At 40.1% G+C, this 12,302-nt stretch overlaps 1 protein-coding gene across 1 annotated transcript in view; it reads left to right on the forward strand.

Moving 5' to 3' along the window:
* Nucleotides 1–248: 248 nt before the first annotated feature.
* The window catches only part of ESRRG (estrogen related receptor gamma), a gene marked incomplete at its 5' end in the record, with an annotated part of 169,249 nt that continues 157,195 nt past the window's right edge, over nt 249–12,302 (forward strand). The window contains one exon of the mRNA XM_081114534.1: nt 249–304. Coding sequence (XP_080970660.1) covers nt 249–304 — 56 coding nt within the window. The remainder of the gene's footprint in view (nt 305–12,302) is intronic.

The following is a 12,302-nucleotide window of genomic DNA, read 5'->3' on the forward strand; positions in this document are numbered from 1 at the left end:
GGCCCCCCAATCGGCTGCGAGGCTGGGCAGGGGGGGCACTGCATATGCAAAGCCCTACTTCATATTAATAAGCTCCAATCGGGGCTTTAAGTCCTTGATTAGGAGGAGAGTGCGAGAGCTTTGGTCCCAACTGGCTGCGCCTATAGGGCTTGTCGCCGGGAGAACCTGCGTGTTAATTGCACCGCGCTCTGCCAAGGAAACTTTGATTTATTGCTGGCGGGTGCGCACATAATGGTTGCCGGCCGCACATGGATTCGGTAGAACTTTGCCTCCCTGAATCTTTTCCCCTGCACTACGAGGAAGAGTAGGTACCTTTCTCTTTTCCTTGGCAAACTCGGCCTGGGGTGGGGTGGGGTGGGGGTGCGTGTGTGAGGGTGGAGGGGGCGCGGGGGGGAGAATGTATCCGTGCACCCCGGTTCAGGTAGCAGCACCCTGGGTGTTCTGCGGGCAGGAGTGGAGTGCCTGTTTGCGTTCTGTCTGTCTCGTGCCTGTTGTGTGCAGGGTGCTCTCCGAAGTGGAGAATTGTTCTCTGACTACAATGTTACCTTTGAGGCGAAGCGCAGGGACTGTCAGCGAAACAGCTGTGTGACAGTCACTTCTTATTCAGGTGCTAAGAATAGGCACTTGGCACGCATGCTTAGTGAACTGTTAAAATGCATCTTTGACTGGGACCCATTTTTTTCCCCCAGGAAAGATGTTTTAAAATACAATATTCACGGTGATGTGTACCACTGAGTGCTGCTTCTGTATTTGCAGCCTGACAGATACTTGGGGCTCCCTGTCATTTCGTGCCCCGGCAGAGTTAGCGGCGAAATTGCACATTTCCTAATGCTCCTTCGGAGAACAATTTCGAAACTAGCCCTTTGCAATCCGGGGCTAGAATAATGTTATTTGCATGGTTAGCGTTCAAGTCAGCACTTAAACTGACAAATCAGTCCATTTAAGTAACATGAGATTTTCACACATTATAAATATTTAAGGGGAGGGGAAAAAAAACAGAAGAAGAAACAGTCGTGACTTTTTAAAATTTCCCTTTGAATAGACAGTGTTGAGATTGTGGATTTGTTTCGTGCATCTTGTCCAGAAAACACAGAAAAGTACTTTAGTTCTTACACGCGGTTTAATTCATATTTAGGAATATCTTTATGCACGTGGGTCTGTCTGTGTATTTGGGTGACTGAAAATGGAGGAGAAGCACACAGGGGGTAGGAGAAGTACATTAAGCATTCTTGTGTAAATGAGCAGATCATAAACTTAATTTCAATCCACTGTTAAGATAAAAATATTAGTATGTCACGGGAGCTGTGACTGGCTCGTCTGTTTGTTGCTTGCCTTTCACGTTACGCTAATACCAACTGTTATAATTCTGAAAAGCGTGCTTTTGGCCAGCATTTTCTCTGTAGGTTGTTAAGAAAATGTAAAAGTCCAGAAGATGAGCTAGTGCACTATAGTGCATGTCCACTAGCTGTCCTTAGAGCCTGCATCTTGCACTGCTCCGTAATTAACTAAGAAATGAAAGTGACTTGCAGTCTCCCTGGCTGCCTGTCAGTGTGTGTGTGTGTGTGTGTGTGTGTGTGTATGCATGCTTTCACACACCCACACACTCGCACACACTCACGGGGCAGGGGATGTTAGCCAAGAGATGGACTTAGGAGGAACTGAAAGATAGGAAGGCTGTGGATCCATCAGTTTGAAACCCTCAAAGGCAGAAACAACCTTAAATTGTGTGAAAATACAAATGAAAAATAAACAAAGGTAGGACCCCACCCCCCTCCTCCCTCCAGTGGAGTTTGAAGGTTAGTGGACCTGAGGCTGGAGAATTGGGGAGTTTGAACTGTCTTCATGTCCGGAAGGACACCTTATCGGAGCTCACCCAGAGTCTGAACTTTCTTTCTTAAATAAATAAACAAACTTGAAAAAATCCCCTAGAGACTGCTTTTTAAAAGCGGTTTCCTTGAATTTAACTTCTTGGGGCTCATCTGAATCATTAGTCAAGATAAGCCTCTTAAAGGAGATGCATGTAAATGAAATCAGGGCACCTGTCCTTTTGGCTTTGGCGCAAGATTCAAACTAGCTTTCTTTTTGGCTTCGTTAAAAGTCATCTTTAAAAAAATCCAGATTTATTGTCTGGATGCAGTTTTGATGGTTACGTGGTTCACCGGACAGACAGAAAGACCGGACGCTGAGCAACGCATCTGCCTCTCTGTCTCAATTAATAAACCACAGAATTTATACACGCTATTAATATTCATAGTAATTGTGCTGGGTTAAACCCCATCACGTGTGTGTATATACATAGAAATGAAACCAGGAATGCCGTATCAGAGGCAAATATTGGACCATTTCTGCTTGGAAGACTGTGGAAAAAGGTTCGTACAATCCATTGACCATAAGGAGAGCCTAAGATATTAAACTATAACCATGTATTTTTTTTTTATTTTAGGAAGTGTGCCAGCACATTAAGGAACATAATACTTGAAAGCTTGTTCCACATTTCATAGCAGGAATAACTGATAGGGTAAATAGATGAAAATAATATCGCTGTTCACTTTGACATATGTGTCAGTCTAATCGTTCTAAATGAGTGTGCTCATCACACGAGTCCCTTTCAACCTCTGATTAAAATGTAACATTGACTACAGGATTATGGAGCGGACTTAATTTTACTGACTGTTTTAACAGTTGTCACAGCTGTTGGGAAAGGGAAAGGCAATTGAAACGCTCCAAAACAGGCAAGGGGAGGAGGGAATAGTCCGGCACATTTCAGCCTGATCAATTGAAATACAGGCGTCGACAATGAGACAAATTGGGGTTTTGAGATTGCTGTTTGGAGCCCTGCAAGTTCTATTTTGTATAGTCCACTCTGTCTCTTTCAGGGTTTTGATTTTTCCCCCCCTCTCTGCCTCGTCTCTCCTTAGTCAGAGCTAAAGTAAATTGAAATACAACTATCCCAAAGTAAGACTATAATGTCAGAATATATGGGATAAGTCAGGAAGGAAAATGTATATAAACAGTAACAAGAAGCCTAAATCAGAGGGATGCAATTTTTTTTAAAAGGCAGGAGGTTGCCTAAGCAAATTTAGATGTGATATTATTTGATAACTATGAACAGACACGAAGTTTATTTTTCTAAGAAAGAACACTTAAACTCCAGACTCGGAGCCCTTGTTACTTTTCTTCCCTTTTCTTCTCTATAAATCTGTTAAAAATACCTGCAACCTTAACTGTGGGTGGGGTTTTCAGATGATTTCTTTGTAAATAGCTGCAAATGACAACCAGCTACACTGAGGGGGAGTGTTCTTGAGCTGTAGTCTAGTAACCGAGTCCCTCACGTCACTGAAGCGAACAGATTCATTCTATTTTTTTCCTAAAAATTAAATAGCCACTGCTATTTGTATATGTATCCTGAGCTATATATAGTCCCGAGTGCCAGACAGTGGATATTATGTAATATATGATTTCTCCTTGGAGTAAGCAAAAAAAAAAAAAAAAAAAAAGAAAGTGATTCTGAGTTCATGCAGTAAGGGTTGAATGGCAGTGGTGAGTGGGTGATGGGACCCTGCATTTCACCAGCCCTTTGTGTCACTGTATTGATGTGTCACCCTGCACATTTGGTGGTAAGTTTAGAAACCGTCCTTTTGTAGCAAGGGCTGGCATACAGTTTCCCACTGCCAGGGCAGAGGCAAGGGTGACGGTGCTGGTCGGTTCTTAGAGTGATGGTTTCTCATCTTAATGTGTTTATGGCACTGCTGTTTTATTTACTGAGCCTAGCATGTTGCAGCGGTAATTAACCCGTGTTATTAGCAAAGCCCTGGTGGATATCCATTAATTCTCTTGCATGGAGGGTCATTTTTCTAGTGTTTTCTCCCCAATAAGGTGTCATTGTCCTGTTTTTTAAATTTTTTTTCCCTAAATGGACGGCTTTTGATAGATTTCTTTGATTTAATCTGACCTGATTAAATATATATTATATAATTATATATATGTGTATATATATATATATATATATATATTATCTTATGAAGAATGGTATTGCAATTCAGCTTTAAAAAATGCTAGTAGAGGCCATAGAAAATATATACATATATATGTTTTGTTTGTCTCAACATAAAAAAAGCAAACAAAAACAAACAAACAAGGAATTAAGGTTTAAAAAGAAAATAAGGCAGGAAATCAGTTTTCACTCCAAATTTCCCAGATCTTAGAATTGATGATCATTTTGTATCTCTGAGGTCTTTTTATCAGATTTTTAGTTAGTGTTAATCATACTTCAGACTTTTTTTTTTTTTTTTGTCAAATATTGAGCCAGCAGAAGAATCCCGTTGCTTCCGGTGCAGAAAAAAGATAAGGGCCATCTCATTAGCCAGGCCATACTTTTGCAATTAATTTTAGGTTCATGGCGCTATTCATCACACAGGGCAGGTAACTTCTCCCGGAGTCTGTTTCACGATACTTTCCCAAGAACTCACTCTTGCCAGACTCCAGACAAAGAAGACCCGTGCCTTTGAAAGGTAGGCAGAATGCCCAACCTCAAGTCCGTGTCACTGGTGAAAAATCCCTCCACATTTGTCTTAGCCTCGTGACTCACACAAAATATTCCTTTGCATGACCCCTCCCGTGCTGTTCAGCATGGAAGGTTTTGCTTGTATTATTATTGCATAAAATCATTGAGAATCTGGGCGTTGGATTGTTAACTGTGTCACACCAGTGGCAATGACTAGCCACAGTTTCTAAGAAACCAAGGATTTAATATGAAATAAACTTGCTTGCAGAATCAGCTTGTCAGGCTTTTAGAAATGAGAGAAGAGCATCCGAGGTACCTCAGTGGAACTTTCAAAGCCTGTAGCAGATAAGCTTTGCCCTGATTTTTGCTTCAGAGCAAATTCATGGGAGAGAGAAACAATACAGTGTTGATCTGTTGTAAGTGCATCTGAGCTCCGGCCCGAGCCAGCTCTCTGGAGAAAATCTTTGATTACGCCGGCCCAGTTTGTTCAGTTTTTATCTCTTTTACATCCACTGGCCTTGTATTAAATTGTCATTGTCCTAAAGCACGGGAGATGGAAATGAATCGCTGCCCTCCCCACTCTCTGACAGTGAAATATTTAGGCTCTCTCTCTCCAATCAGACTTCTGTGTGTATTGGATCGCGCAGGGATGACACCCAGCAGCTCAGCCGGCGACATGCTTCTTACTGCATTTTGTATGTTTTGCCATTGATTATTATTTTCATCATCACGTGTATTTGGATATATGTGGTCTGTGCCATTGCAAATAAGTAAATACACAATAAGATACTTTAAAATGCAGTTCAGCAGATAGAAGGCACATATGTATGTGCCAGTGTGTGTGTTTGTATGTGTAATATGCATGTGAAATATGCATATAGAGGGAAAAGGTGTAAGTATATACTATAGGGATACTGCTAACAGTGTCCATGTACATGTATGTAACAAAGTGGGTCCCAGGTATTTTTTTTCTGATCAGTTAGTTGTCAGTTAAATTTGCCAGGCATAATTTTAACCTGGTATTCGTATTTCAGGTATTTATCAGATCTGATTTTAAACTCAATTGCTTTAACTACTATATAAAAGACAGGTGACCAGCTAACCTAATAAGCAAACTTGTTTCTGATTTTTATAAATTTTTAATTTGTACCATTCGTACATTCAATATCTAGTCATCATAAATAATTTGTAAAATAGGAAATAAGCTACTTATATTAAATGCATACTTTAATGGTTTGGGCCCATATCCAAGAAACAGTTTTGAATAAGCTCATGGCTACATGCTTTTCTTCTACAATTGGATCTGACAAATATATTTTAATGTAAACATGAAAGCTTTCAAATAAATGCAAAATATGAATTTCTTTTTCTGCACTATATAAATATGTCAATAGCTTATTTTTTCTGCTACAAGAAAATATAGAGAATGAATAATTATTTTGCTTGTATAAAGTACATCATAGAATTTGGAGTTTTTGAATTCTTTCCCCAAGAGGTAATTTTAGGAGGCTGTGATTTTGCTTAGTGAATCTGAATGAGGGCTGGGAAGAAACACTTACCAAATGCTCTTTCTATCCTGATTCTTCTCTGTTTAAATTCCTAGATTTATTTATTTTATTTGTTTGCATAGCACTTTCACAAATTTAATGTTTCTGTGTTTTTTAGAAAAATCCCGCTGTTTCCTTCTGTCAATCCATCAGATCAAAATGAGCTCCTTTATTATCTAAGGCTGATCAATGACAGTCTTTCGCCTTTTGAAGGATTTACCTGGCATCTTTTTCTTGTTTCAAGTTTAGTTTAGATGTAGATTGTCAAAGGTCTAGGGAACCTCCGCTAATAAAAATAATTTTCATTTAGAACTTTAGCAAACACCTCTTTCGTCTCTCCTTTTTCTTTACAGCTGTGCCAGGTGTTTCTTTTCCTCTGATTGGACAATATTTCTCAATATTTTTCCAAATGTATTTTCTAATCAATTATGCAAAACCATCAAATTGAGATGATTTAGATTTCGTGTGTGTCGTGTTTGCATAGGTTCATCCAGTCCCCTTTTAATTAAGAAAATAGATTTAAATGTTTGGAGGAAACTTGCTTTTTATGTTTTGATTTGTTCAAATGTTATGCCTTTTTAATTTATGACAATGCATGTATATTTGGAAGAGAACTCATTAAGGCAAAGCAATATAAGAAAAGGTACAGTTTTAAATAAATTGGCTTCTCACTGATTAATTCAGATCCATTTTAATACCCTGGCACAGATGTATATGTGCATTTGAATATAGATATGTAACATGCAGCACTGACCATCAAAATATAACCTATGGAATTCTTTCACACAATATGATAAATGAAAGCATTTGCTTTTGGCATTTGACATCTATTAAATACTTATTTAAAGTGCTAACCTCATGGAGAGCCTATCTAAGATTAGATTACACTGTAAAAATAAACAAACCTTAAAAGGAAATTTATATTTTAATTATAGAAGGCAGTCTTTGTCATATGCATTCCCCTGTGCTTTCTGGTATGGCTTTGAGTGTAACAAAATAGCATCTATACTTTCCATCATTTTGATTGGAAGTGCACATAATGGGTAATATGCTTTGGCAGCACTTAATGTAGCCAAAGAAAACAAATTAATATCGGGCATCCTGAGGGCTGTCGGGCACATCACAGACGTGTCAATTTAACTTCGCTTCATCATACACCTTTTCGGCAAACAGTTGGTTAAGCTGGTCCTGAATAAAGGGGAAGCTGCCCCTACATTCTCACGTTATATCAGGGACTGATGGCTACCAGGAGTGTGATAGAAACCGGGCTGATTACTTGCTTGCTTCTCTTTCCAACTCTAACTGTGGGAATGAGGACAGCAGAGATCATTGTGAGTTTTAAATGGAGTATAACTTGAGCTTGTGCAAATCTTTCTACTGTGGTAGAAGCAGTCATGGCACAAAGAAGTTAATTTTCATAAAGCTGCATGTGGCCGCCCTCAGTTCTTGGCTGAGTGGTAAATGCAGATGTAAGAAGGCAGATGAGATGGAGCTATGTCAACCCACCTTGAACAGGGCATCTCTTTTCTGTGGTACTTGACAGACATTTTCTGAGAAAGACAAAAACCTTATACGTATGTTTTTGTTTGTTTGTTTTTTGTTGTTTTTGTTTGTTTGGGTTTTTTTTTTTAGTATGGCTTATTCAAGATGAAAAAAAATTTAAAAAGTAAAACAAGAACTTAAGGCACAGAAATAGGCAGAAGTCCACTAAGTTCTTTCTTTCCCCTCCACCATCAGAGGGGTCTCCTTGCACATGACAATTTCTTTTTCTTCTGTTCTAGGGAGGTGTCACTCATCAGCAATGTCTTTAGAGAATTTAAACAAAAGGACTCGTTAAATAAATATACGTACTTCCTTTTAATACAATGTAAATTAAAATGTTTTAAAAGGTGTGCTTCTCAGTTAATATGTTATTGCATTTTATTTTTATATTTTGCTTTGAAAAGGTCTGCAGTTACACTTAGCGTTAACAAAATGGTGGGTAATATGAAAAATTATATAGACTCTGGTACTCATTTCAGAGAAAAATTTCAAATGTGAGGTTGTTGAATCGTTGCCCTTTGCCCTCTGTAATTCCAAATTGCCATAGTGCTTGAACTTCCCAAGCATGTAAGGTGACCATGTTAAATTGTATTCATTTTCATAGGTGAAGAAATGCTCTGACAAAGCTTTCTTCCCATCCATGAATCTATTCCAATAGATCAAGTATTTTGAGGAGGAATATCATACTTATAACCGACTGTTCATGACCGAGGAAAGGGAAAGATACATACAGACAGGCGTGGGCAACAGCAGGTTAAATTACCAGCCATCCTGACCTAAATGACAAATCATAAGTAAGGATACGAAATAATAGCAATAACATTAATAATGAGAAGACAAAGATTACAAATAAATAATACCATCATTAATAAATAAATAAAATAATACAATAATAAACTGTTTTGTGTAATCACAACAGTAGACCTACTTTTGCCCGCCCTGTGCGGTTGATAAGAATCCTGTCTTCCTCTTACGAGAAAGCGACTGTATACAGTTGGTGCTGGGTCCCCTCCAATGACCGATGCATCCCTTTTAGATGTCAGTGAGACTGCCTCATAGGTCTGGGATCATAGAGTCAGGCACAGATGGAAGAGCCACCATCAGCTGAGTAGCCTTAAACTGCACACATGACTCATTCATCTTCTTGCCCTACGCATCTCAGGAAAGGTTCTTGGAGTCTGGGCAGAATCAGGAGTTGGGCTCCTGTGGGTGCGGGTGGCTGCCTCTTCCTGTTCTCTCCTAGCCACTCAGCAAAGGAAGGTGAGGGGCAAGCGGATGGTGTATGCGCAGAAGCCCAACAGAGGTTCTTGGCTGGGGATTTGTTATTTAGTCATTTGGTTCCTCGTCATTCTAGAAATGTCACTGTTATCTTTCATGCTCCAAAGAACTACCCACTCATGATTAGGTCTGTCTCTCAATTCCTAGGAACCACAACCTGGTTTAAGCATTTTTTAATAGATAGAAATGGAGAGCAGATCATCTGTGCATGCTAGTCTGGGTTATGAGTTCTGTTTCCAGCACTCAAATTGTATTTATTATTATTTTTTAAAAAAATTTTCTTATAGTGAACACAACTTTAATGTAGCGCATCTTTGAGGGCTTTCATGATTGGGGAATCTGTCATGAGAATGTGGTCATGCTATGTGACAGCCTTGCTTTCTACCTTGTCTTGAGTGTATGGGGTACGTTCGGGGATATTGTCTATCGTCTTTGCTTAGGTTATAGAACCCCTCTGTCTCCGCGTTGAAATAACCTGAAATGGAGGTGCGTGTGCTCAGTTCTAAAAAAAACTTTCCTGGCCCCCCTCCATCCCAGCAGCATTTTAAAAAAATATATCTGTTCTACTCCCCTATTTTGCTAAAAAGATCTTTTACTTTGGGAAAAGGTTAGTGCTTGATCTTCAGCCCCATTTGTACACACAGTACATCCCCCTTCCCCCAAATTCCAAAGACATTGCCTTCCACTTTGCATATTTGTTGTCCTTTTATTTCTGTTTGTTATGCATTCTAGTTGAGTGCTTTTATAGTGTTTTCTTGATTGTTGTCAGTTTGGGGCACCCGAATTGATGTCGAAGCAGGGAAACCTATGGCAGGGTAGAATCTGGCTGTCAGGTATGGAAGATTCAACTTACGTTGGATTGTGTGTAAATACAGTTCATTAGCAGAGAGTTGATCAGATAGCTGGGCAGAGAGAGAGAGAGAAAGAGAGAGAGAAAGGAAAAGAGAGAGAAAGAGAACGAACAGCGGGCACACACTGTTTTCAGCCACTGTGCCATTCCTACACCTGATAAGATTGAGAGAGCTTTTCCAAACGCTGATAGGCTCTGAATAAGAAAAGAATAATCACTTCTCTTGGCACCAGCTTATCAGGAGTGAAGGAAAATGCCAGCACTTTTACATTAGCAAAAGTAAATGTTTTAGACACTCGGAGCCTTTTTTTCCCTTCATTCCAGTTAAATAGCAGGAGCGCTTTTGGAGGGAGCTGTAATGAATAGGAGGATTTATTACCTGGGCGAAATTACAGGTGAATACGTTGATAAAAGAACCTTTCGTGTCAACAGCAGCTCCTTTGATAAGCTGGTGCGTCTCGGTTGTACGTTCTCTGGAGAAATTAAGTATTCCTTTACCCACTCCGGTTCTGTTAGGCATCGTTTCTGATGTTAGGAGATGCAGTTAGGTCCTATCTCAATGGCGTCTCCTTGTTTTGCAGCAGGTGGGTGACAGGCTTGTAAAAGCTGGTGTGCAGTTTAAGAAGTTAGGGACATCTGTGAGTTTATATCATCTGCTTACCCAGCAAACTCCTGTACAAGAAATAGTGTTTTTTTTTTTTTTTTTTTTTTTGCTCAGGGATGGAATGAGGTTTGTTATAAATTTAGGAATACTTGGATGAGAAGAGAAATGGATTTGCCCAAGTGAGTCCATTTTTAACACACTTCCCCTTAAAAAAAAGAAAAAAAAAAAGGAGAGATGTTGGTTTTGCTCATCAGTATAAACCATGAACTTTCTCTCCCATTTTCTCCCCTTTGTAATGTGACGCCTACAAATAATTTGGCGTATTCAGATTTGATGAATGATAGTGCAAGAGCAGATGGATTGATTTTGGATTACTATTGATTACTCTCAATGAGATCACTGTGACACACTCGAATCAATAGTATTCGATTAAGCAAGGCCCGGCCGTTCCGTGCGTCCAGCAGCACGGGGACTTCGGGGACAAAATGTTCACAAGCTGATAAATTGACAAAGCGCTCAGCTTTAAATAGCCCTTTGTTCGGGAGTCGCTCCTTAAAATATATTTCACTGGAAAGTTCGCTTTTTGCAACTCGGGCCCTTTCTGCGGGAGAAAGGTCGTCGGTTTAAGGTTTATTAAATTTTAACTAAAAACAACTGGGCTCCATTTAGGTGTAAAATAATTTCAGTTCTCACTGCAGGCCACCTTCATGCCTTGAGCTGTTGCGCCAGGGTTTTCGCTGTCTTGCGAAGATGTCAGTTGTAAACATAAAAATGCATCACTGGAAATGTGATGGTTTAAGGTTCTAAGGGAAATAAAAATTCCTGCCTGAGGAGAGCAATGGAAGTCAACTTTCATCAGGAGTGGGCATGCTTTGGGGGGGCGGGCATGGGGGCTGGGCAGCAGCCGCAGGTAAAACACCTTGACCCAGAGTAGGGCTGCTTCCTTTTTTTTCTTCTTCTTATCTGAGGGGTTATTCATCATGCCGCCGATGCTACATGCAAAACACTAAGCATCGTTTGATCCGAAAGCCGCTAGCGCTGCTGTGTACCGCAGTCTTTGTGTCCCAAGCAAACTTACAAAGTGGCTGGGGGAAAAGCATCCCTGTGTCGGGCGGGTCCCTCTGAAAGGAGCTCAGGGATAGGGGTGGCCACTAGGTTCCATCCTGGTGCAGCCTTGGCACTTGCGGGGGGCACTTGCCCTTCCATTAACATGGGTTCGCTGAGCTGCTTCTCAGAAAGGTGTTTGTTACCCTAAACCCTCCACTGAATGCGTGAAAGTTGCCAGATGCCCCACTGGACCTCTGGTGAAATTTTTTAAAATATATTTTTATTGATTTCAAGGAGGAAGGGAGAGGGAGAGCGAGACACAGAAACATCAGTGACGAGAGAGAATCCTTGCTCAGCTGCCTCTTGCACACCTCGTACTAGGGATTGAGCCCACAACCCGGGCATGTGCCCCGACTGGGTACCAAACCATGACCTCCTGGTTCATAGGTGAACGCTCAACCACTGAACCCAACCACCTGGGCTCCAATGACATTTTGATGACCTGGTACCCCAAATCTTTACCTGTTCAAGCCTAGACACGTACTTGGTACATTCCCTCATTCTGATAGTAACGAAAAAGAACAAAACACAATAGAGATGGCTTTCACAGGGAACATTGGTAGGGAGATAAAGTTGGGAATCATGACCTCCCCTGACAAGACCAGGCCTTTTTTTTTTTTTTTTTTTTTTTTTTTTTGCATGAAAGTGAGTGAGAGGAGTTAATTAGATTAGGTTGAACTACATGAAAATGCCATTTTTGTAGGTCAAAAAATGGTCAAAAATCAGCAATTTTATGTGATTCAACATAATAATCAAATTTACCGCTAAACTGTCCATATTCCATAAACAAATTGAAAGCGACAACTGTTGTTCTTATTTTATTTTATTTTATGATGGGCTGTGTGAGGTTTTGGGAGACAGATGAATTCT

This window comes from Myotis nattereri, assembly GCF_964212035.1.
Source record: "Myotis nattereri genome assembly, chromosome: 20".
Classification (NCBI taxonomy): Eukaryota; Metazoa; Chordata; class Mammalia; order Chiroptera; family Vespertilionidae; genus Myotis; species Myotis nattereri.